This window comes from Oryctolagus cuniculus, chromosome 13 (genome assembly GCF_964237555.1).
Source record: "Oryctolagus cuniculus chromosome 13, mOryCun1.1, whole genome shotgun sequence".
NCBI classification, from domain to species: domain Eukaryota; kingdom Metazoa; phylum Chordata; class Mammalia; order Lagomorpha; family Leporidae; genus Oryctolagus; species Oryctolagus cuniculus.
Window position 1 is genome coordinate 102255616 of NC_091444.1, and position 23643 is coordinate 102279258.

Consider the following 23643-nt stretch of genomic DNA (forward strand, 5'->3'; position numbering starts at 1 on the left):
AGTTGACAAACAGTTTGGTTTGTTATCAATTTAACAAGATCACAACAACACACACAGTCTTATTTTGACCACAAAACTCAGGTGAGAGAGGCTTTTAGACAGACCATACAAAAAAAGGATTTGTTCCCCAGGAAGGCAATCTGTAAATTATAAATTCAATCTTAAGAAAAGGAATCTGGGCCACAAATCATTTACTTTTCAAATATTGATGAAGAAATAAAAAGTATGTGTGGGGATGGGGCTGTGTTGGCATGGAAAGTAGAAGGAAGGGTGGGAAAAAAGGAAACCATATTCGCCACAGGAAATATTGGATTCGGTTGATTTTTAAAAAATGAGGTATGAGAGTATGCCAGTAAATGCAAAACCAAAGAAACAAACAAACAAAAAAAAAAAAAAAAAAAAAAAACCACTAAGAGCCCAAATGCACATTTCCAATGGAAAAATCTCTAAACCTCTTAATAGTTTTCTTTATTAGATTAGACATTTCATATACAGCAGTTAATCTAGAAAAATACATTTAAAAAATTTTCAACAGACCATGCTCCCTGTAACAAAACCTTCCAAACCCTGTTTTATTGTACAAATCAATCTACATTAGTAATGTAAAAAGAAATTCTCAAATTTAGCAACGTCATTTTCTATCCAATGTCCATCTAATGTACACATGGGTTTCTACTATTCAAACTAAAGAGTTAGACTTCTGTCATAAAATTTTTTCTAACATACTCTGTACATATTAAATAATCTAAAAGATTTCTCTTGTAGTGCATTTACCCTTAAACAAGTCTAGTCAATATTTTTTCAGTACCATTGGCATTACAGTGGTTTGCCTGTCAATGTAATCAAAATCTAAAAGTGCACACAGTTAACTCTCCCAAGTAACGGCCTATCTCTGGAGGAACCTACTACTCATGGAAAAGATCACCAACAGCGTGAATAGGAACGCAGGGTTAGAATGTCCTCTGAGACTATACAGCACAATGATATACACAGCTAAAGGACCTGGAGTCTTCAGCCTATATTTACAATGTCTATTTCCACAGGGTCATACCAGGAGCTCAGTATGGCACTAGATACAACTAGGGTTGTTAGCTACAATTCAGTATAAGCAAGACAGCTCAAAAAACACCCTGACCTCACTGATGCTAACTAGAACTCCAGTACATCACAGTGTTTTAAGTAGTATTAGTGTGCTGCCCAGACGCGCAACTGAGACACCCAGTGAGGATGCCGTGCGACACGAACAGACAGCAAGCCTTCGGCAAGGGTTACGTCTGGTGACAGCACTTAGCCACTGCATGCAGAAACCCTGAAGAGGAAACGCACAGGTTTCAAGACAGGTATACTTCATTTTGTTTAAAATGCCCAAGTGGTTACATGTTGTTCTACCAAGTGGTGAGCCTACAGATCATGAGAAGAAACTCTACATTATCCAGTTTGAGGGGTGGGGGAAATGTAGTTTTCTTATCAAATTATCCAGTGTATATGACTGGTTAGAACTGTTAAGTTTTGATTTCTTTCTGTCTCTCTTTTTTTTTTTTCTTTTACTGAATTCCAAGTATGAAATGCAGACATTCAGGATAAATGAATTCAATATTACACAGTTACACCTCCTTGTGACAAAGCAGCAAATATGAGGGCCTAATAGGCATCGTGACGCTCCCCTTCCCTTCTGATCCCTCAAAAAAGTGCAAAATCAAAGAGTCACTGCTTGGTCCAAAACGAAAGCACACTGTGGACAGAGACGTGAAATCGATGGAGCCCCGCGTCGCTCCGCAGGTCGTCCTCGTGAAGATTCAACGTCCGAAGATGGAGCTTACTTCCAGCAGAATTAATTCCACAATCTGATTCTGGTACACAGTATGAACCGCTATGTTGCCAGTCTCCTTCTCTGGTTTTAGCAGGGTGGGACCAAAGACAATTGCTATACTCTGGTAGGTCATTCGGTTTTTTTCTCCATTTTCTATAACTCTGGGAGAGGGGGGAAGAGGTTGTTAAAAGATGGTGGGGAAAACTTTTTCACACTGCATCATGAACCTAACCGTCTGCATTGAGAAAAGAGAATAGCGCTCATTCTCCCAAGACACATAAAGTCCTGAACCAAGGAGAACCCAGTCTGAATGCCGTGTGAAGCCTTTTTTTGAAAAAACTCAGATGAAAGGATAATTACACAAGAGGCCTTCAAAAGTTCGCAAGAAATGCAATTTGAAAAAACCTGAAATCCACGCACAGCTCTTTTCACAGTACGCATTTCCTGGTGAACTCCCGAAGACCCGTTGGACACACTCTAACAAATTTTAAAAGTGTGAGATTTCTGGCTCCCTCTGTAAACAGGACACAGACTCAAAGTATTAGCTACGATTCAGGTGGCAGTGGTCACTCCCCCAGGTGGATGGTTGGGGGGGGGGGGGATTTCACCAGGACACAGAAATTGAACTTTGAATTATACTGATTTTATATTATTTTTGCAAAACAACAAAAATTTCCCTATTGGGATTATTTTAGATTCTAAAGTTCTTTTTATAAGATGAAAACATTCAGTTACTCACATGTCCAGAGTAACCCAGAGCCACGGTGGCTTTACTTGAAGGTAATTTAATGTCTCACACTTAAGGCTCAATCTCATCTTTGCACGAGTAGCAACAATGTGGCAGGCCCTATATAAATGCTCCACACACAGGGTCTAGTGCATGTTTCACCCTACATCATTTCACCCCCGAGGAACTGATACTAAAGGAAGTCGGGGGAGCATCCTCTTTCACAGTCACAAAGACAGCAGGTAGCATGGCCGGATCCCATCCTGGGTCTGAGTGACTGGGACCGCCCAGGGTTCCCACTGCACTACGCCGTATCTCAGACTGCCCTTCCCCTCTTACCTTTTGAGATGTCTAAAAAGAATCTGCATTGTATCTTGATTTGGCTTTGGTAACTGTCTGATTAGATCCTTAACAGCAGCGACTCGCTGTCTTGGTTCCTGCTCTGGAAAATAAATAACAAGTAGGTATTCGGCAGCTAGTACTTAGGAAACTGAAAGCAATGACCGTTTGGAAAAGGGTATTTGGTAATACACAGTGCCATCTGGTGGTCACATTTAAAATATCTGGAGTAAAACCATCTTTATAATGAGAGATCAAACAACACGACGGTATCATCTACAGGAAGGATTTTCAGTATGTAGAGAGAAAAAACAATGCATTTACATACTTACTAATTGCATTAACGAAATCATTAAAATGATTAAATGTAAAAAGCGGTTCTGGTAATTCTCGAAAAAACATTTTGAGTGCTCCGGTGACGACATGAATATCTTCCCATTTGCTGTCGTTCAAGTCCAACTTCTCATCTGGGAAACAGAAGGAATCGGAAATTTTTAAAAATGGCCTCGAGCCAGTTCTGAAGGTGGTGAGTGCAGCTCTTGGCTGTGACAGCAGGGAGGATAATCTTACCGTGGTTGACTGCAAATCTCAGTTTCTGGATCACAGCAAGGTTGCCGCTCACTCTGTAGATCCCGTCGACATCCAGACCTAGGTGGAGGCACAACGTTTCAGGTTTAGGGATTGCTCTGCCGCCTCTGCAGCTGCCTGTCTGGGCATTCTCACTCGTTAGCATTCGTCTAAAACCAAATGCACAAATATTCTTCTCCGAACGGCTTTTTATACATGCTTGGCAAGGGGAGCGGGCTAGAAATTCACTCTGAATTCTGTTTAATAAACTCTGCTTTGTTTATCAGGCTCAAGGCAAACATAACATTTAAAACTTAAGAAACACAACAATTTCAGATAAACTTCTGAAACACCTGGGACAGTTCAACACGTAAAGGAAGCCAGTACACAACACTGGCCTGCTATTTTTTTGCGCACTACTTTATAACATAAATGTACACAGTGAAGAACTCTCTTAAAAGTATTTGTCATATTAAGTGCTTGCAATAACTGTAATACAAGCAGATCAAAAGAAACACGCTCATTTGATAATTTATCTTATATATGAAACAGAATCATTAGAAATTTACATAATTAAGCCTTAAATTTGTAGGTATGCATGAAATGACAGTGCTGTATACATTTAACAAAGCACATTAGCTGATGTGCTGTTCCGTTTAACTTCAGACAAAGGCAAGCAAGCAGTGTGGTGTCGACGACTGTCACGTCGACAAGAGGAGCCAGGGGCACAAGAGACCTGGAACTGGCAGAAATTACAAATCCTATCACATGTTTTAATTGCATGAAATGCTTCTGATGACACACAGATCTAGGATGGTGTGATTACAGCTAACATACTGTTAATTTATTAAAAAAAAAAAAACTATTATATATTATAAATGTTAAAATTAACCAAAACAGAAATTAGCTTGTCACGCTTTGTAGGAAATGATATCAACATTCTGTATTGACTGAACAGTCCTCAAGAATCCTTTTATTAACAATGACTGTACGTATTAATGGGCTGCAGCCTGACATTCCAATATATACACACAGCGTCATCTCACTTCCGCAGTCTCCTCAGATCTCTGCACTATCACTTCCTAACAAACGCAGTTTCACAATCACCGTGTTCTTCATTTTAATCAAAGGCCAACTCCAAATGGCTTCAGAGTACCACACACTTAATTAATCACTAGGACTAAAGCATTCAATAGATACCTGCAGAGGTCTTATTTGCGACAGGTCTAAATAAATAAGGTGGTGTTTTGTTTTGTTTTTCCCCCAAACAAAATGCTTTTCTGGACATTTCAGGACTGTAAGGAACTGCTGGTTGCCTCCCCTGGATTTGACGGTTAGACAATAGGTTGGCTGTTTAATGTAAAAGAACAAGAAAACCAAAACCGGTCTCTTACCATGTTCTTCCACGTGGTCAATGCACAGCCTCACAAACGCAGGCACTGTGCTGTTCTCCCTCTGACACAAATTAGCAAGGTTGGCTCCAAATACCTGATCTGAAAGACATTTATTTTCAAAAATGAATTGCTTTACTAAAATTGAGTTTAGGAAATGGCTAGGCCTTACTCCATCTGCCCTCGGCCTACTTTTTCAATTTCGCTTCAGAAAACTCTTCACTGAGCCGGAGAGCCTTTGTATTCTCAACTCCTTTGGAGAGAGCCAATTTCCCCTCTCAGCTAAAATGTCAGCCCCTCAGAAAAATCTACTGGCCACTGTTATCTAAGACCACCCCTTCCGCACGCTCTCTGATACCTGGTCAGCACGATTCAGCCTGTCTGCTCTCCTATCACCTGAGTAGAAGTCTCACGAGGACAGGGACCAACAGCTACTCACATCACCCAGGCTCACCCCAGCATTTAGCAAATACTCAACTATGCTACAAACTATCAGGACACGCACATGCGTGTCCTTCCTGGGCGATCATCTGACGTCACCAGACCTCCCTCAGCAGCTGCCCTTTCACTCTTTCAGCCCCACCGTTCCGATGTTCCACGTAGTGCTAAATATTCAGGAAGGCCGACACACAGAGTATTTGTCGTGAGTGACACTGCACAGTGAGAACAGTTTACATTTCTCAATGAAGAGGTCTAAGGAACAAATGAGCAGCCGTTTCTATTCATTCGTTTGTCAAACGTCTTTTTATAGAGGCCTAAACTTGCCATGCAAATTCAGATTCTTTATTTGGGAATACCCATTTATCCATAAACTATTTTTTTAAATCCATAAACCATTTTTAAAGATTCATTAATTTATTTGAAAGGCAGAGTTATAGAGAGAGAAGGAGACACAGAGAGTGATCTACCCTCTGTTGGTTCACTCCCCAGGTTACCCCAATAGCCAGGGCTGAGCCAGGAGCTCCATCCAGGACTTACATGTGGTAGCAGGGGCCCAAGCACTTGGGTCATCTTCTGCTGCTTTTCCCAGGCCATTAGCAGGGAGCTGGATTGGAAGTGGAGCAGCCGGGACTCGAATCAGCGCCCACATGAGATGCTGGCGTCTGGCTGCTATGCCTCTATACCACAATGCTGGCCCCTACCTTTAACTCTTAAGGCTGCTGATTTAATGCACTTAAACTCTGTTGAAAAGTCTTTTTTTTTTAAAGATGTATTTTTTATTTATTTGAAAGGCAGAGTTAGAGAGAGAGGAGAGACAGAGAGAGAGCTCTTCCATACACTAGTTCATACCCCAGATGGCAGCAACGGCCAGGGTTGGGCCAGGCAGAAGCCAGGAGCCAGGAGCTTCTTCTGGGTCTCCCATGTGGGTGAGGGGCCCAAGCACTTGAGCCATCCTCCACTGCTTTCCCAGGAGCATCAGCAGGGAGCTGGATCAGAAGTAGAACAGCCAGGACTCCAACTGGCACTCATATAGGATGCTGGCGTTGAGGCTGGAGGCTTAACCCACTTTGCCACAGCACTGGCCCCTGACAAGTCTTAAATACCTTTTCGGTAAAACTCATCTGTCTTTTTAGTTTGATGTCCTGGTGATGGCCTTTGCTATAAAGTTTATAGTTATCTTTATCCAAGAATAAATGTCACTGCTCTGAGGCATGTAACGCAGAATTAAACATGCTCGTAAGAACTAAGGCATACACAAGATTATGTGATTTTGTTTTTAAAATTGTTATTTATTTATTTCATTTGAGAGGCAGAGAGACAGAAACGGACACACAGAAAAGGAGCCCTCCCATCAGCTGGTTCTCCCGTCAAATGCCCGGGAGTCTGGCACTCCATCTGGGTCTTCCACGTGTGCTGCCTCCCAGGGTACGCCACTAGCAAGAACCTGTAAGTGGGAGTGCAGCCACAGCCTGGTACTCTGATCTGGGCTCGGGTATCCCAAGTGGTGGCCCAACCACTGCACCTGACACCCCGGTACGTGACTGTAAAAATACTTTGCTATTTAGAAGAGATCTTGCTAGTGCATGGCGGCGCTTGTAAGAGAAATAAAAATGTATAAAATAATTAGGAAAAAGACCTCTGATTCATTTCAAAATTACCTTAAATGCAGTTGAAGGCAGATAAATTAATAACAGAATCATTTGTTCCATTTTTCTTCCTACCTCGTAGTGTTTTTGAAAATATCTGATTGCTTCTGATCTTTGCGGCTCAAAACTGAAACGACCCACTGTCACTCGTGACAGTCTGCTGCCATCACGTCCAGGCATCTCCTCTCATACAAGCATCTCAGCTTGGCGTTTACGTGGGCTCAACGCTTCAGTTCAAGTGAGCGTCATGTGTGCGTTTAAAAACATCGATTTTCATCACTAAATGTCTTTCAGTCACTGTAACTGAACACTTCACGAATGAAGAACGAGACATGCTTACAGTGTGGAAACTGCCCGTTTTTTATGTGCAACGTCTTGTTTCTGACTCTGGCCGATGCTGATCATCACGAACACCCCTCCTCTTACCCACCTTTGATATACCCCTTTTCACGAACAGCCTGCAACGTGGGGCGGCGCGTAAGAAACTTCTTCAGGTTTTTCTTGGTTTTTTTCTGTTCTGAAGAATCTATGCTGGACACTTTCATAGCTTAACAGACAGACAGACAGACAGACACATATAAGCATTTCATAAGATAACAAGTTCTGGGAAGAGTCTCTCCACCCAGCACTCCAAGCACACCAGGAGCCTCAGAAAGGCCACTGAAAATGTGCATTGTCCTCTAATTCCATTTTCCCATAAACTTCTTGAAACCCCCTCATACCCACACCCTGTGTCAAGGTAACTACAAATTCAGTTATTCTGGCTTCAGAGTGGTGAGAGTACCAGGTGAGGAACCAAATTAACACAGACCTAACTGAAAAGACAAACGCTTCATTTCGATCACTTAAAAAGTGACCAAAACCATACCTCATTTGGTATATACATCGAGGCACTCAAGTTATTCGAATTTATACTTGTTGTTTCACAAATGGTTCTATTTATCTCAACTCTGTCAGTTTTAGGGAGTAAAAATAATCACCAAAACCAAACAAATCCATAGAATATATAACAGATAAAACACTACTGTCCTTTTTGAATCAGGAGATTGGAGATATATATAAGGGGACTTGAATGAGTTCATGAATAATGGGATTAAAAATTAAGTTTATTTTAGTGCAAAATTCTTTTGAACTTCATGCACAGTTTTTATACGATACTCATTTTCCACAGCTAACTCACCATCATATTCTTTTTTTTTTTTTTTTGACAGGCAGAGTGGACAGTGAAAGAGACAGAGACAGAGAGAAAGGTCTTCCTTTGCCGTTGGTTCACCCTCCAATGGCCGCCACGGCTGGCGTGCTGCGGCCGGCGCACCGCGCTGATCCGATGGCAGGAGCCAGGAGCCAGGTGCTTTTCCTGGTCTCCCATGGGGTGCAGGGCCCAAGCACCTGGGCCATCCTCCACTGCACTCCCTGGCCACAGCAGAGGGCTGGCCTGGAAGAGGGGCAACCGGGACAGAATCCAGCGCCCCGACCGGGACTAGAACCCGGTGTGCCGGCGCCGCTAGGCAGAGGATTAGCCTAGTGAGCCGCGGCGCTGGCCACCATCATATTCTGAGCTAAGCGTGGGAGCAGCTGGAAAGTGCTGCATATTGTCTTTAGTCCTGGCTTCTTTTTCAGATACAATTAGAAAAATTCAAAAAGCACTATTTCTTGACAATAACTCTGGGGAAAATTGACAGCATAGTAATAAAGTATAAAATAATCAAATTTTATATGTTGACATTGCTATAGGGTGATAATAATGTCCAAAATAGGCCTAAACTTCATTAGAATGTAGGACAACAAAAGTAGAACGAATTTTGTGACCATCAGTTAATTGGAAGCCCAAAGAGCGCTCTCTCAGTTAAACAGGTGAATTTGTTTAAAAGATGAAACAAAAGTCAGAGTCATGGGAAATGGCCTATTTCAATGCCATTCCCCAGGTGCCTGCGTTAGAAAATACTTTTCTTAAAATCTCAGACTGTGGCTCTGCTCCTTTCCATGTCTGAGTTGGAGATTTGAACACAAACACCTATGCGTGTGCACAGACATACGCTGCTCGCCATCACTGCCTGGAGCCAGGAGGAATTATGTACACATCCTGTGACTTCTGTCGTCCTAAAACGTCCACACTGCCCTGCAGAATCTTAAACAGTAACTAGATATGTTTAGGTCAACAACACTTAGCTTCCTCAAGAAGTATGTTATAATCAGTTTTCCTCTTAAAGTATCACAATACCTTAAAATTAACAGGATGCCACAGGAATGCAGACCATAAGGTTGAAAAATAACAATAATGAGTTAACAAGAGAAGGAAACACTCTGAGACTGCAATGATTTAATCTTTCGGGTTTTTTGTAACATTGGAGATTGCACTCAGGTTTTATACACGAATTTATTTTAGGTCTGAAAAGTTACGAAAACAAGCTCACTCAAACCGTTAGCCCAGAAACTTACAACGGAGTTTTCTGAGGTCCTTTTGGTCCTTTTCTTTATCGTGCTTTTCTGCTCCTGGTGAGTCTGGCGTCTCCTCTTCAATTGCCTCTTCAGTCTCCGCCGCCTGTTGGTTAGAGATTCCCCGAACATTCATTACTTCTAATTGTACTGCAGTTGTAACACACAATTCTCAGAGCAACCAATGAAATGACTCACCAATGATTTTAGGAAACCAATTAGTACACAGCATGTACAGCTTAGATATGTGGTCTTAAAGAAATACTACTGGCATTAATTTTCATTCACAAAAAACACAACACATTGCTGATCATTCACAGGCTAACGTGTCTACTCCTGAGCCGCAGCATCGGTCCCCCAGCGTGACTGATCCCCCTTCACAGTTAAACTGGTTACAGCCTGCGGTGATGCAACACACTGCAGCTGTGACAACACCATTAGTAACCATGGGAACAGTGTCAGGTAACACAGTCAGACTCATGGATGTCAGACACTGAAAGGAAACCCAGATCGTACCCTCAGCCTCATCAAGGCCACTATCACAGGCTACAAAACTGGACTGAGCTCCCAAAACTGTTTTGCTCTGCACATTGAGGCCTTCATTCCACCTGGAATTTATTTTTTGTGCACGGTGCAAGGAAAGGCTCCGGACTCCTGGGATAGCTGGTCACACCAGCGAACGTTTCCTTCCCCTCTGCTCTACAGAGGTGCAGCTGACAGAGGGCATCCAGAGGCACGTGCATCTGTCCCCAGTTCTTCACTCTGACCCACAGGCATGGAAGCTTATCCCTGTGTTGATACCATGGCATACTAGTATATCTCTAAAAAGCCTATGACAGAACCAGTCCTGGGTCCTTTCACCTTCTTCTTCATGACCATTTTAGGTATTTCTTAGGCCTTTCCATCTCTATATAAAAATTTAGAATAAGCTGGTCAAGTTCCATCAGAAAAACTACTGGGATTTTGAAAGAGGTTCAAAAGTCTCCAATCTACACATTTATACATCCTTTGTAAGAAAACTGTATCTTCACACTATCTTTTTATTGTTACTTGAGAGACAGAGACAAACACAGACAGGACCATTTGCTGAATCACTTCCCCAAATGCCTACAATGGCTGAAGCTGGGCCACACCAAAGCCGAAGGCAGAAAACCAATCCAGGCCTCTAGGTGAGGGGCAGGACCCCAACTCACAGGGACTGCTGGAATTGGGAGCAGAGCCAGGACCGGAACCCAGGCATTCCAATATGGGACACAGGCATCTTAACCGCAGCCAAATGCCCATTATTGAATCCTTTAATCTATGAATGAACATAGTACATTTGGTTTGGTATTCTTCTGTGTCTGTCAAGAAAGCTTTGAAATTTCCCCTGAAGAGGTCTTCCATCAAAACGGCCCCAACAGTCAGGTCAGGGCCAGCTAGGAGCCAGGAGCTTCTTCTGGGTCTCCCACACAGGCAAGGGAACCCAAGGACTTGGGCCATCTCCCGCTGCTTTCCCAGGCACGTTAGCAGAGAGCTGGATCAGAAGTGGAGCGCCCACGTGGGATGTCGGCATTGCAGGCTGTGGCTTCACCTGGTACACCATGATGCTGGCCCCTCCAATCACTGCTCTGAGACCGTGCTGCGTACCCTTACCGTCTTCACATTCACCACACCTCATCACACCTACTCTTCAGTCGCCTGTCTGCAGTAATCCTGTCTTTGACTGTAGCCTCTGCACAGGTAAGTGCAGTTTCTGACTGTATGCTATCTCCCCAGTGTGTAAAGTGCTCATATTTTTGTTAAACGACTCATGTATGTGCTTTAAAGAGGAAGTCAAGACGACTCAGACTAGTGCAGAAAAACCATATGAGTAGAGTAGAGGGTACATTAGGTTGCTGAATTTTTTAAAAAGCATTTTTTTTTTAAGTTTACTGTTTTATTTATTTGAAAGGGAGAGAGAGATGAGGGGGAGAGAGACAGAGAGAGACAGAGACAGATCTCCCATTTACTGGTTCACTCCCTAATGTGCCTGCAAAGACCTGGGCTGAGCCATACCACAATCAGGAGCCTAGAATTCAATCCAGGTCACCCATGTGGGTGGCAGGGACTCAAGTACTCAAGCCAGTATCTACTGCCTCCCAGAGAACAGAGCAGGAAGCTGCAACCAAGAGTGTAGCAGGTTAAGCCAGCGCCACCTGCAACACCAGCATCCCATATGAACACTGGTTCAAGTCCCGGCTGTTCTGCTACAAATCCAGCTCCCTGCTAATGCTCCTGGGGAAGCAGTAGAAGATGGCCCAACTGCTTGGGCCTCTGCACCCGCATGGGAGACCCAGATGGAGTCTAGGCTCCTGGATTTGGCCTGGCCCAGCCCTGGCTGTTGCAGCCATTTGTGAAGTGAACCAGTGGATGGAAGATCTCTCTGTCTCTCCCTTCCTCTGTAACTTTGCCTTTCAAATAAATAAATAGGCTTTAAAAAAAAAAAAGTGGAGTGCAGACTTGAACCCAGGTACTCCATTTGGGACGTGGGTGTCCAACCAGCATCTTAACTGCTGCACCACACGGCAGCCTCAGTTGCTGAATTTTTTTTTTTTTTTTTTTTTTTTTTAATTTTTGACAGGCAGAGTGGACAGTGAGAGAGAGAGACAGAGAGAAAGGTCTTCCTTTGCCGTTGGTTCACCCTCCAATGGCCGCCGCGGCCGGCGCGCTGCGGCCGGCGCACCGCGCTGATCCGATGGCAGGAGCCAGGAGCCAGGTGCTTTTCCTGGTCTCCCATGGGGTGCAGGGCCCAAGCACCTGGGCCATCCTCCACTGCACTCCCTGGCCACAGCAGAGGGCTGGCTTGGAAGAGGGACAACCGGGACAGAATCCGGCGCCCCGACCGGGACTAGAACCCGGTGTGCCGGCGCCGCTAGGCGGAGGATTAGCCTAGTGAGCCGCGGCGCCGGCCCTCAGTTGCTGAATTTTAATGGGAGTGACAGAAGTTTTCTGAGCAGAAGATTATAAAACTGGCTTTCGGAAGCTTCCTAGAGCAATATTAAAAGTGGGTTAGTGGGAGGCAAATGAAACAAGGACATCTGTTTAGGACTAAAGGTCTGTCCGCGGTTCTGGGGATAAACAGAAGGGAAGGGACAAGATTCAGAAACACCACACAATACTACAAATGCAAGGGGGAATCTACACATAGCTTCATGAGTAATTTGCCTAAAAAGGTCAAAGTTCCCTTTCCCTTCCCGTAAGCACTCTCTCTCTCACTTCTGTCTTCATCACATGATCCCCAATAACCCTCTATGGCGAACAGTAATTAGGAAAACAGTCTAAAGATGCACAGCCCCTAGCTGCCCACGACTGTGCTTACTAATACGGCCTCAGAAAACAAAGAACCCTGGGGTTCTTTTAGGTGGTTGTTATGTAAGTAAGAAGACGTGTACCAGGAACTCAAGGGTACCGCACACTGTTGAAGGGAAGGCGCAGAAAAACTAGAGAGGTGCCACTAGGACAGGAAAGTGCTAATGCAGAGACGACAGCTCCATTCACTTCACAATTCTGATCACTTCCCGTGTATCCAGTCATGGAATAAATACTACGTACAGCTGGCCTGAATTCAACCACAGATCAAAAATATCTGAAAAAAACTGCATCTGTACTGAACATGCACAGAAAATTTTTTCTCTTCAGTGTTTTCCTAAACAACACAGTGTAACAACTGTCCACACAGTATTTGTAAGTATGCTGTACTAGGTATGGTAAGTAATCTGGAAATGATTTAAAGTACACGGAGCAGGTGCACAGGTTGGAAGCAAAGACTGTACCATTCTATTTAAGGGACTTGAGCACCCACAGACTTGGACATTCCAAGGGCAGAGTGTGGAACCAAACTCTCACTGATTCTAAGGTCCAAGGGATGCGTGTATGAGGCAAATCTCATTTCAAACCCACTAGTAGCAAACATCATATAAATGAGAATTTTAAATCACTATCCCCAGGGACTGCTGAGTTAACTACTGTCTTCCCACTTCTGCCCCTCCTCTCAGATATCTATATGGCATCTTTTCACAGATAAATTGGAAGCCAGATGTGCAATAAGCAATTATAAAATGCAATCTTACCTAACTGAAACACGTACCTGATTACTGATTGTACTACTAAGAACTTTAAACCAATCATTGATAACAGTGTCATTATCAGACTGAATTAGCAGTTCTGTTCCTTGACGAGTTTTCAGCTTTAGAGAGAAAGGAGAAAAGCATGGTTAGTGCTTTAACAAAATACATGAACACACTTCAGTCAAGGTTTCCAAACCACCTGTAGATTATCTGCCATACGCTACACCGACAGGACGAGTGGTTAGAAGTACCACACAGCTATGCAGTACACTTTGTTCATTTTATAAAATCTGAAGCTGTTCCTCCTAATAAAATCTCAATGCAAAGCTAATAATCCAGGACCCCAAACTCTGTTATCACAAAACTTGCAAAAAGTTTATTATTTAAAAATTACTTGAAAGTGGTACACTTAAAATTAGAATTGAGGCGTAATTCACTTGTAAAGAAAGAAAATGCTTGACATTTTTACAAAGCCTGACAAATTTATCCCTGGTTAAAAAAAAAATACACAGAGAAAAGAATACACAAAGGGCTCGAATTTTAAAATTTCCTACTTAATAAGCAAATACTGTGGCTTAGTATAAAGACAGAGCACAGACAATAAATATCACCCCTTGGCGCAGAGATAATACCAAAGCGTCAAACCATGAACAGAGGAAAGGTACTATGTATTATTCTGTTCCAATAATAATTTATGTGTAGAGCCGGCGCCGTGGCTCAATAGGCTAATCCTCCGCCTTGAGGCGCCGGCACACCGGGTTCTAGTCCCGGTCGGGGCGCCGGATTCTGTCCCGGTTGCCCCTCTTCCAGGCCAGCTCTCTGCTATGGCCAGGGAGTGCAGTGGAGGATGGCCCAGGTGCTTGGGCCCTGCACCCCATGGGAGACCAGGAAAAGCACCTGGCTCCTGGCTCCTGCCATCGGATCAGCGCGGTGCGCCGGCTGCAGCGGCGGCCATTGGAGGGTGAACCAACGGCAAAAGGAAGACCTTTCTCTCTGTCTTTCTCTCTCACTGTCCACTCTGCCTGTCAAAAAAAAAAAAAAAAAAATTTATGTGTAATCGCTGTGGTTCGAAGCTTTTTACACTTGACTGAGAAAGGTAGTTGTGTAAAGTATTCTTTTTTTAAAAAAAATTTTATTTATTTATTTATTTATTTGACAGGCAGAGGGACAGAGACAGGAAGAGACAGAGAGAGAGAGAGAGAGAGAGGGAGGGAGGGAGGGAGGGAGAGAGAGGGAGGGAGGGAGGTGGGGGGAGGGAAAGACCGATCTCCATCCTCTAGTTCACTCCCCAGATGTGTACAACGGCCAGGGGTGGCCCATGCAGAAACCAGGATCCAGGAACTCCACTGAGGTCTCCCGCATGGGTGGCAAGAACCCAAGTACTGGGGCCAGGATCTGCTGCCTCCCATAGGTATCAGCAGAGAGCTGGATCAGGATCAGCAGAGACAGCGCTTGAACCAGACAGACACTCCAGGATGGGACGCCTCCCAGCCAGAGCCTAACCCACTGCACCACGGTGTCCAGCCCAGCACTCCTCTGACTTTCTGGTTGACAACTGATTACTTTTTCCTTAGAGCAGCATGTGGCAATATTTTCCAGACAACATTCTCAGGGATGCATTCCTCAAACATCCAAAGGGTCTTCCAAAGATCTGTGGCAAATGCGTATTTCAAGAAACTTTTTGCACCTAACAGATACCTTCTAATTCCACTTTTCCACGAATTTTTTGAAGTACTGTTGGAGTTCCCCAAATATGAAATGGTACTCCCCAAAAATGTATTTTTTTTTTTTTATTTTTGACAGGCAGAGTGGACAGTGAGAGAGAGAGACAGAGAGAAAGGTCTTCCTTTGCCGTTGGTTCACCCTCCAATGGCCGCCGCGGCCAGCGCGCTGCGGCCGGCGCACCGCGCTGATCTGATGGCAGGAGCCAGGAGCCAGGTGCTTCTCCTGGTCTCCCATGGGGTGCAGGGCCCAAGCACCTGGGCCATCCTCCACTGCACTCCCTGGCCACAGCAGAGGGCTGGCCTGGAAGAGGGGCAACCGGGACAGAATCTGGTGCCCCGACCGGGACTAGAACCCGGTGTGCCGGCGCCGCTAGGCGGAGGATTAGCCTAGTGAGCCGTGGCGCCGGCCCAAAAATGTATTTTTAAAAAACTATACAGTGTTAATTTGGAAAATACTGGATTGAAGAAAGTCTTAACAAGAGTCCATCCTTCAAGACCTCCTGGGCCTTCTGACATTCTAGGATGCTCTGTGCTTTCTCTAAGGTGAGAACAGAACATACATTGTTCCCCAAGTTTATCTGGCCGTGGAAGCCTCTCTGCTGTGGCAGAACCTCAACACTGCACAGCTGATTCAGGAGAGGGTGACCCAAGGCTCGCTTCGGCAGCACATACACAGGAAAGGTGATCCCTTTCATGCATCTCACTAGAGAGCTGCTCAATCCGGTCAACCCCTGTTGAGATGTTCTGGTGGAGGAAAACCAAAAAACCAACTAAATCGTCTAGTAGGGGGACTAATTCCCAAAGGATGACAACTAACGGAACCATTATTTCCAAAGTATTATAAAGTAGGGAGGCCAGTGCTGTGGCGGAGCAGGCTAAGCCTCCACCTGCAGTGCTGGCATCCCATACGGGTGCCGGTTCAGGTCCTCGCTGCTCCACTTCTGATCCAGCTCTCTGCTATGGCCTAGGAAAGCAGCGCAAGATGGCCCAAGAGCTTGGGCCCCTGCACCCACATGGGAGACCCAGAAGCTCCTGGCTCCTGGCTTTGGATTGGCGCAGCTCTGGCCTTTGCAGCCATCTGGGGAGTGAACCAGTGGATGGAAGACCTCCCTCTCTGTCTGTAACTCTGCCTCTCACATAAATAAATAAATCTTAAAAAAATGTTTAAAATAAGGAAGTAGTATCGCTGTCATGGTGATGTCTGTCGTGAGTCTTGGAAGACAGGTAACAACTGAGAGGCAGAGACTGGCATTGGGTTGGTACTCAACACTGAATAAAGAGTAAAACACCACACAGACAGGAACACCTGGGCTCTGCCTGGGAGACAGCAGTGAAGCCAATCTGCCTAGAGAAAGCCCTGCGACGTGAGGCTGAGAAAGGAAGCTAGATCTACAAGATGGTTTGCAGAGCCAGTCTCAGAACTTCCTCCCAGCACTGAAGACACACCCTCTGCAATGGCGAACACCAGTCCCCCACAACCCTGAGTACTTGGCTAGCTTTCTGAGAGGTGTGAATTATCAGAATACACTGGGAGTGAGGTGGGACTCCCACGTCCAGGCCTCGAGACGCCTTGCGGCTTCTACTCGGCCTGCCTGGAACCAGACCCCTGCACACGAGGAAGCGTGAGGTAGCCCCCTGGAGAAAACAGAGATCTTACAGAGAAAGAGGCCTGGCCTGGCAGGCACCAATGCCATGCAGCTCTAGTCAAGCCTCAGGAATGCTCCCAAGTGAGATCCTAAGAATCACCCAGCTCAGACCAGGTGCAATCGAACAAACAGAATGGTTCTTTTGTTACACCACCAAGCCTTGGAATGGTCTGTTTCGCAGCTGTAAATAACTGATACTACTGTGGAGGATTCAGAAGGACAAAATGGACAGGTTTCTACCTCAAAAATCTCTTAATCATTTTATTTGAAAGACAGGTATCACACACACACATACACACACACACACAATCTTCTATCTGCTAGCCCACTCCTCAAATAACTGCAACACCCAAGTACTTGAGCCATCACCTGCTGCCTCCCAGGGGGTGCATTAGTGGGAAGCTGAATGGGAAACAGAGTAGCCAGAACTCAACCTAGGCACTCCAACATGGGACACGGCATTCCAAGTGTTGTCTTAACTGTTGAGCCAAACATGTGCCCTGAGATTATTCCTTTAGGATCAGTTTTAGGATCACAGCACCTCCATATATGTAGTCTTCCAATTATCAAAACCCTCCTCAATTTACTTTTTTAACATTGAATTTGGGGAGCCGGCACCATGGCACAGTAGTTCAATCCTCCGCTTGCAGCACTTGCATCACATATGGGCGCCGTTTCTAGTCCCGGCTGTTCCTCTTCCAATCCAGCTCTCTGCTGTGGCCTGGGAAAGCAGTAGAAGATGGCCCAAGTCCTTGGGCCCCTGCACCTGCGTGGGACACTGGGAAGAAGCACCTGGCTCCTGGCTTCGGATCAGTGCTGCTCTGGCCGCTGTGGCCATCTGGGCAGTGAACCCATGGAAGGAAGACCTCTCTGTCTTTCCCTCTCATTGTCTGTAACTCTACCTCTCAAATAAATAAATAAAAAATCTTAAAAAAAATATTGAATTTGGCAGGTCAATCGAAACACACCTTTCTATTTTTGCCGAGGAAAGGATCTGCCGGGGAAAAAGGCTTGGAGTATCTAGTCTTGAGTTTCAGTAATTTGCTGAGTTTTTTTTTTTTTTTTTTTTTTTTTTTTTTTTTTTTTAACAGGCAGAGTGGACAGTGAGAGAGAGAGACAGAAAGGTCTTCCTTTGCCGTTGGTTCACCCCCTCCTGGCCACTGCAGCTGGCGCACTGCGGCCGGCGCACCGTGCTGATCCGATGGCAGGAGCCAGGTGCTTCCTCCTGGTCTCCCATGGGGTGCAGGGCCTAAGCACTTGGGCCATCCTCCACTGCACTCCCAGGCCACAGCAGAGAGCTGGCCTGGAAGAGGGGCAACCGGGACAGAATCTGGCGCCCCGACCGAGACTAGAACCCGGGGTGCTGGCGCCACAGGCGGAGGATTAGTCTATTGAGCTGTGGTGCCGGTCAATTTGCTGAGTTTTACATCACCCTTTTTCCCCCTGAAATTACGATTCTTTGATCTTATCACTATTCACAATGCAAGACTATTTCCAAAACTAACTCTAAAATAGTGTATCCAATTGCCACATTAAGAACATGATCCTTAGAAGAATACTCATTACCTCCAGTACATTCTTTTTGCTGGATTTGTCCTTCGAAGCCATCTCAATCGTCGCTCCCTTGAGGTCCACTGTGAACTCTGGTTTGGACTGATTACTCCCAAACTTCATTGTAGAGAAAGAGGAAAATTGTTATGTGATACTCATGCAGCGTGTGGGTAAATTCAAAAACATGTAAGGCTCATTTTATTTTTGTTAATGGTAATTCAAATAGGTTACAGTGGTTTCAGTCTTTTCTTCCTATATAAAATAACTCCTACTTTAAACACGAAAAACGTTTAGAAGATATGAATATGCATTACCTAGAAAATGAAATAAAATGGCTCAAATTCCATCATAATGAAGTTTATAAAATAAAGCCAGGCTGAAATCCTTTTTCACGCACACAAGGGTGAAATATCCCAAACTGTGAGGCTGTATGTTAACAGGCCTCTGTGCAAGCAGGACATAAATTGGAACAAATCCCAGACCGGGAAACTTGGTGATGCTGTATTTGCAAATCTACAAACATATGTACACGCTGGCTTTGCAGTTCAATTTTCCTGGAATTTATCCTAAACTACATATCACTACTGTAAAATGACATGTCCAAAAAGGCAAGGCGATATTATATCCGAGATCAATCATCTCAGGCAGCTACCAAGTGAATTTTCCACTTGAGAAGCCTTTCTAACCCGATTGTGTGCTTTCAAGAGTTATTTCCTTATGGATTATTTACGCTGTCAACAACTAACAATAACTTGTGGGGAAAAGGCAAGCTCTAAAGCTCCATCTTGTTTCACTGAGCCCTGCTGGAAACGATAACCAGTCAGATGTCACGCGGCCTCAGCAGCTCAGCGAGCAACTGTGAAAGGGGTGGGAAGGCAGCTGACCATGAGCGCCTGAGGTGAAACAGAACTCGACTGCATTTTGTTAGCACTAGGTAAGGAAACGGTGAGCAACAAAAAAAACTATGTGAAACATACACTGACTCTGCATCTTGCCGTCCCTAACTTAAATTTCTGCCAGTTCACTAAGAACAGAAAGTGCATCCCTCAGCGACTGGGAAGGCCAGGCGCTGCTGGATTGTAATCTCAAAGTCACAGAGATTGGAGAACATTTCCTGTATGTGATTCAGCAAATTTCATTGCTCAAATATCTTCTAGTTCTGTTGCACTTGTCACAGGAAGTGGATCTTACCCACCAACCTCGTGATAACTCATGCCCTATTTGCAGTGTCAGCTTTATGTTTCAGAAATGGTTCGTTTTCACCTGTTAGCAGTGTGGACTTATATGATGTATTTGTTACAACAAAACAAAACTACATTTAAGAATGATACAGAATTTATTAGAGGAATCAATGCAACATTTAGGATAATTTACAGAATTTACCGCTGGAATATTTTCTTAGAAATCACTGTAAAAATCTGGCTGTACTCTAGTTTTCTTTCTTAAGTATCTTCTGTCATTCAAAAGACATTTAAATAACCATGAAGCTATACACAGGCACAAATAACTTCTTGAACAGGAATGATCCAGTCTGAAAGTTATAAAACTTCAACACACATTTAACAAAATGATGAAAATCAATTATTTAACTTGTTGCCACTATATTTGCTATAGGTGGTTAGCTATTAGCTAAGATACAAATAACCAGTCACGTAAGATATAGCCACTAAATGTGAATACATGACCTGATATGAAATGACAGAAAAATGTGGTCAAGATAGCTGGCAACATTTCCAAAACTCAGCCCCATTTTTCCTGACTGTAGTCACCACCCACCAATGTATTCATGGCACAGAAAATGGAATTACTGTGGCAAGAGGCATGCAACAAGAACACATACAGTGACAGCCGACACAGGAGCACACTTGACATATGTGACAGCAGGCCGACGACTGACAGAATTTTTCCAAGAAGAAAGCAGCGAAAGCAAGAGCTCAGAGATGGAGCCCGGCTGGCAGAATGACTTGATGGGAAAAGGGAAGAAAATGATGATGTCATAACAGTGCACAATGAGAAAATGAGGCACAAGAGAAAAGCATCATGGACCCACATAGGACAAAAATCCTTTTCCATAGCAGACGGACCAGGCGAGCAAAGCTAGACTTTCAGACGCTTTTCAAAGACCTTGGAATTTATCTCGGGATATTTTCTGACTTTGTAATTATATAAATTCACGTTTTACTTGTAAGCCCATGTTGATGACAGGAGACTCAAGGCATAAAGGGGCTGCACCCGGCCCTCTGCCATGCTGTTCACTCACTGCTCACAGACCCCTGGGCCTCCTTCCTCCTGGGGCCCTGTGGGGCCCTGCCTCTACCATGCCTTCTCATCTCTCTGGAACAGCCCTGCCACGTAGTGTGCCTTCCAGGGGACACTTGGTAACATCTGGAGACATTTTCAGTTGTCACAACCCGCGGTGGGGGTGTCAGTCACGTGGTAGAGACTCTCCCACAATGAAGAACTATCAGGCCTCTCAAGAGTATTTGTGGGGAATTTTGAAATACTCAAGGAAAACACTGGATAATCAGAGTGGCGCTGGGACCGCTCCCTGGTCAGTCTTCCCTGTTATAATACGTAACTTTTGCAGAACACAATGCTCAGAACACAGCAGGCTTTCTCCTCCACTGAACAAACATTTACACTTCTGAGGTGAAAGGAGGCGAGGAACCAGACTTCTCAGTTTCTGGTACTGTTACGGGAGTGCAGTGACTAGAGTTTCTAGAACAAAACTGCAGGTATTCATCTTACAGAAGGCAAGGCTCCCTCGGTCTCGGCTACCCCAGCACCCACTGCACTTCTCATCCAGAGGGGAACGCCATGCAGTATTCGGGAGCTCCTTTACTCGATGTTAGCTCTCCACGCTCTGCCACCAGATACATGCAAGCCGGAGAACAGAACTGCCAGCAGTGGGGCGGCTGTCAGCGGGCCACCCAGGGCTGAATGGAAGACGTGCACCGCTTTCTTCACACGGACCTCCTGGTTTCTGTCCCGTGATCCTAACGTCTGAAAAACTGTACTTCTCCCATAATATGGTCCCTTCACAAAACCATCCGAACTCATCTGAAGGGAAAGTGATCTCTTCCTACAGCAAAGGGAAACGCTGTGTGCCAGAGATGAGCTTCCACAGAGCGCCTTCCTAGGGAGACTTGAGAACTCTCTACAGCGGCTGCGGAGCACTCGGCCTGGCTGCTCAGCCTCCGAGGGGCATCAGCAGGTGCAATGCAATCCGCTGTAGAAACAGGACGCAGCTCATCTGCAGAACATCTGCCCCGTGACTGAGCAGACTCAGAACTAGAATTCCCTTAAATCCCTTTTTTAACCATCTTAATTCCAGAATTAAGGAGAACCTTGTATATTTTAGCAAACTCCATACTTCTTATTTAAGTAATGTTATTTGCTTTTCTTTAGGCCATTTCAATTGGTTTTTATTCTGTTAATATGTGGAAATGAGGAAAGCAAGACAGTCCATAGTCTGATATTTTAAAATTAGTCATAAAATAAAAATTAAGAACTGACTGTAAAACCAAGCATTTCACCTTATCCCAAATCTTATTTTGTCTTTATTGAAGACCATAAAACATTGTGTGGCTGTGTTTTATTTAATTATGCCTATTTGAAATAATATTAATAACAATACTAATAAAATCTCATTTAAAGGCAAATATTCAAATAGTGAATTCCTAAAATTAAAAATTCATGAAAATTCTACAATGTCAAAACTGGGTAACTTAATGAATTTTAAACTCTGTTTCCACTATTGCCACATGGTCACACAGTAACAGAATTCTAGCTGACAAACAGAAATGTATCACACACAAAGTCAGTGTCAGTTTTGATTCCGAGTTCTGAATCACCTAAGGTCGCCTAGAGTGGAAGCTCTAAATAAGATGCAGCCATTCTGCCATCGTGATTGTGTGCGGGGTAACAACTAACATCTGTAAATTGAAAGAGAAGCTTTCATTTTCTTCAGGTTCAATAATCAACAAATACTTGTTATACAACTTTCTGCGGGTTTTTTGTTCTTACTTACTAACAAGTATTATTATTCTCCATTGCTTTCCTTTCACTCATCTTCTCAATTTCAAATACAGGTTGCGCCATATGAACACAGGACTGGTCACAGGCCTCTAGCATTGCGGCAGCACGAAGCACCACACGCGTTCCCTCCAAGGGGACGGGACAGACACAGCTATCGTCCTGCTTCAGGCAGGACAAGCCAACATTTCAGTCGCTGAATATGAAAGCACATCACGGGCCACTTTTACTGTACTGGCTGATCAGAGAGTGAAGCACAGTGAGCGAGGCGAAACAAAAGCAAGGCACTGGAACGGCCACATTTGTGCTCAGTCCCTGGGGGTTTTGCGGCTGCCTGTGAGAGCAGCCGAGGACCTCCACTCTGCTGGCACTGCGGTTCAGGACAGTGGTGCAGGCCCGACAAATACGGAGGACCAAAATCTGCTCCAATTTTAAAGTGGACTTCTCTTTCATTAAACAGAGGAGCTGCAGGTTCTACTCTACTTTTAAAGAAACTCAGTCATTCTAAAAAAAAAGTTCATTAAAGTAAGATAGGAAGCGGACCAAATATGTTTAGAATAATTTTCTTCTTTTTTGGAGATGGTTTTGTAGTGCAGAGGGTAAAGCCACCACCTGCAATGCTGGCATCCCACATGGGTGCCAGGTCAATTCTTGGCTGCTGTACCTCCAATCCAACTCCCTGCTTATAGCCTGGGAAAGCAGGGGAAGGTAGCCCATTCCTTGGGCCCCTACTACCCATGTGGGAGTCCTGGGAGAAGCTCCTGGCTCCTGGCATCAGTTTGGCCCAGCCCTGGCCATTCCAGCCACCTAGGGAGTGAACCAGCAGGTGAAAGAGCTCTTTCTTTCTCTGTGTCTCCCCCTCTCTCTGTAACTCTGATTTATGTATTTATTTATTTGAAGGTCAGAGTTACAGAGAGGCAGAGCCAGAGAGAGAGAGAGGTCTTCCATCCGCTGGTTCACTCCTCAGATGGCCACAACAGCCAGAGCTGCGCCGATCTAAAGTCAGGAGCCAGGAGCTTCCTCTAGGTCTCCCACGCAGGTGCAGGGCCCAAGGACTTGGGCCATCCTCCACTGCTTTCCCAGGCCATAGCAGAGAGCTGGGTCAGAAGTGGAGCAGCCGGGACTCGAATCAGCACCCATATGGGATGCCGGCACCACAGGCTGCGGTTTTACCTGCTATGCCATAGCACCAAATCTTTCGTAAAAAGTAACTTTACTTTAAAAGTTCTCTGCACATTGACA

The 23643-nt window shown here is 44.7% G+C and overlaps 1 protein-coding gene across 8 annotated transcripts in view; it reads right to left on the reverse strand.

The window, feature by feature from the left end:
- Window positions 1-428: 428 nt before the first annotated feature.
- The window catches only part of ARHGAP12 (Rho GTPase activating protein 12), a 133516-nt gene continuing 110301 nt past the window's right edge, over window positions 429-23643 (reverse strand). For 4 of the 8 annotated variants that reach the window (XM_070056092.1, XM_070056091.1, XM_070056090.1 and 1 more), the window contains 10 exons: window positions 20207-20329; window positions 18382-18483; window positions 13466-13564; window positions 9361-9463; window positions 7352-7468; window positions 4838-4936; window positions 3447-3524; window positions 3209-3343; window positions 2877-2979; window positions 429-1971 (listed from right to left, as the gene is read on the reverse strand). In XM_070056092.1, the coding sequence (XP_069912193.1) occupies window positions 1797-1971; window positions 2877-2979; window positions 3209-3343; window positions 3447-3524; window positions 4838-4936; window positions 7352-7468; window positions 9361-9463; window positions 13466-13564; window positions 18382-18483; window positions 20207-20329 (1134 nt within the window). In that variant the 3' untranslated portion in view covers window positions 429-1796. The remainder of the gene's footprint in view (window positions 1972-2876; window positions 2980-3208; window positions 3344-3446; window positions 3525-4837; window positions 4937-7351; window positions 7469-9360; window positions 9464-13465; window positions 13565-18381; window positions 18484-20206; window positions 20330-23643) is intronic. The other 4 variants (XM_070056093.1, XM_008268008.4, XM_002717286.5 and 1 more) reach the window with 1 other exon arrangement.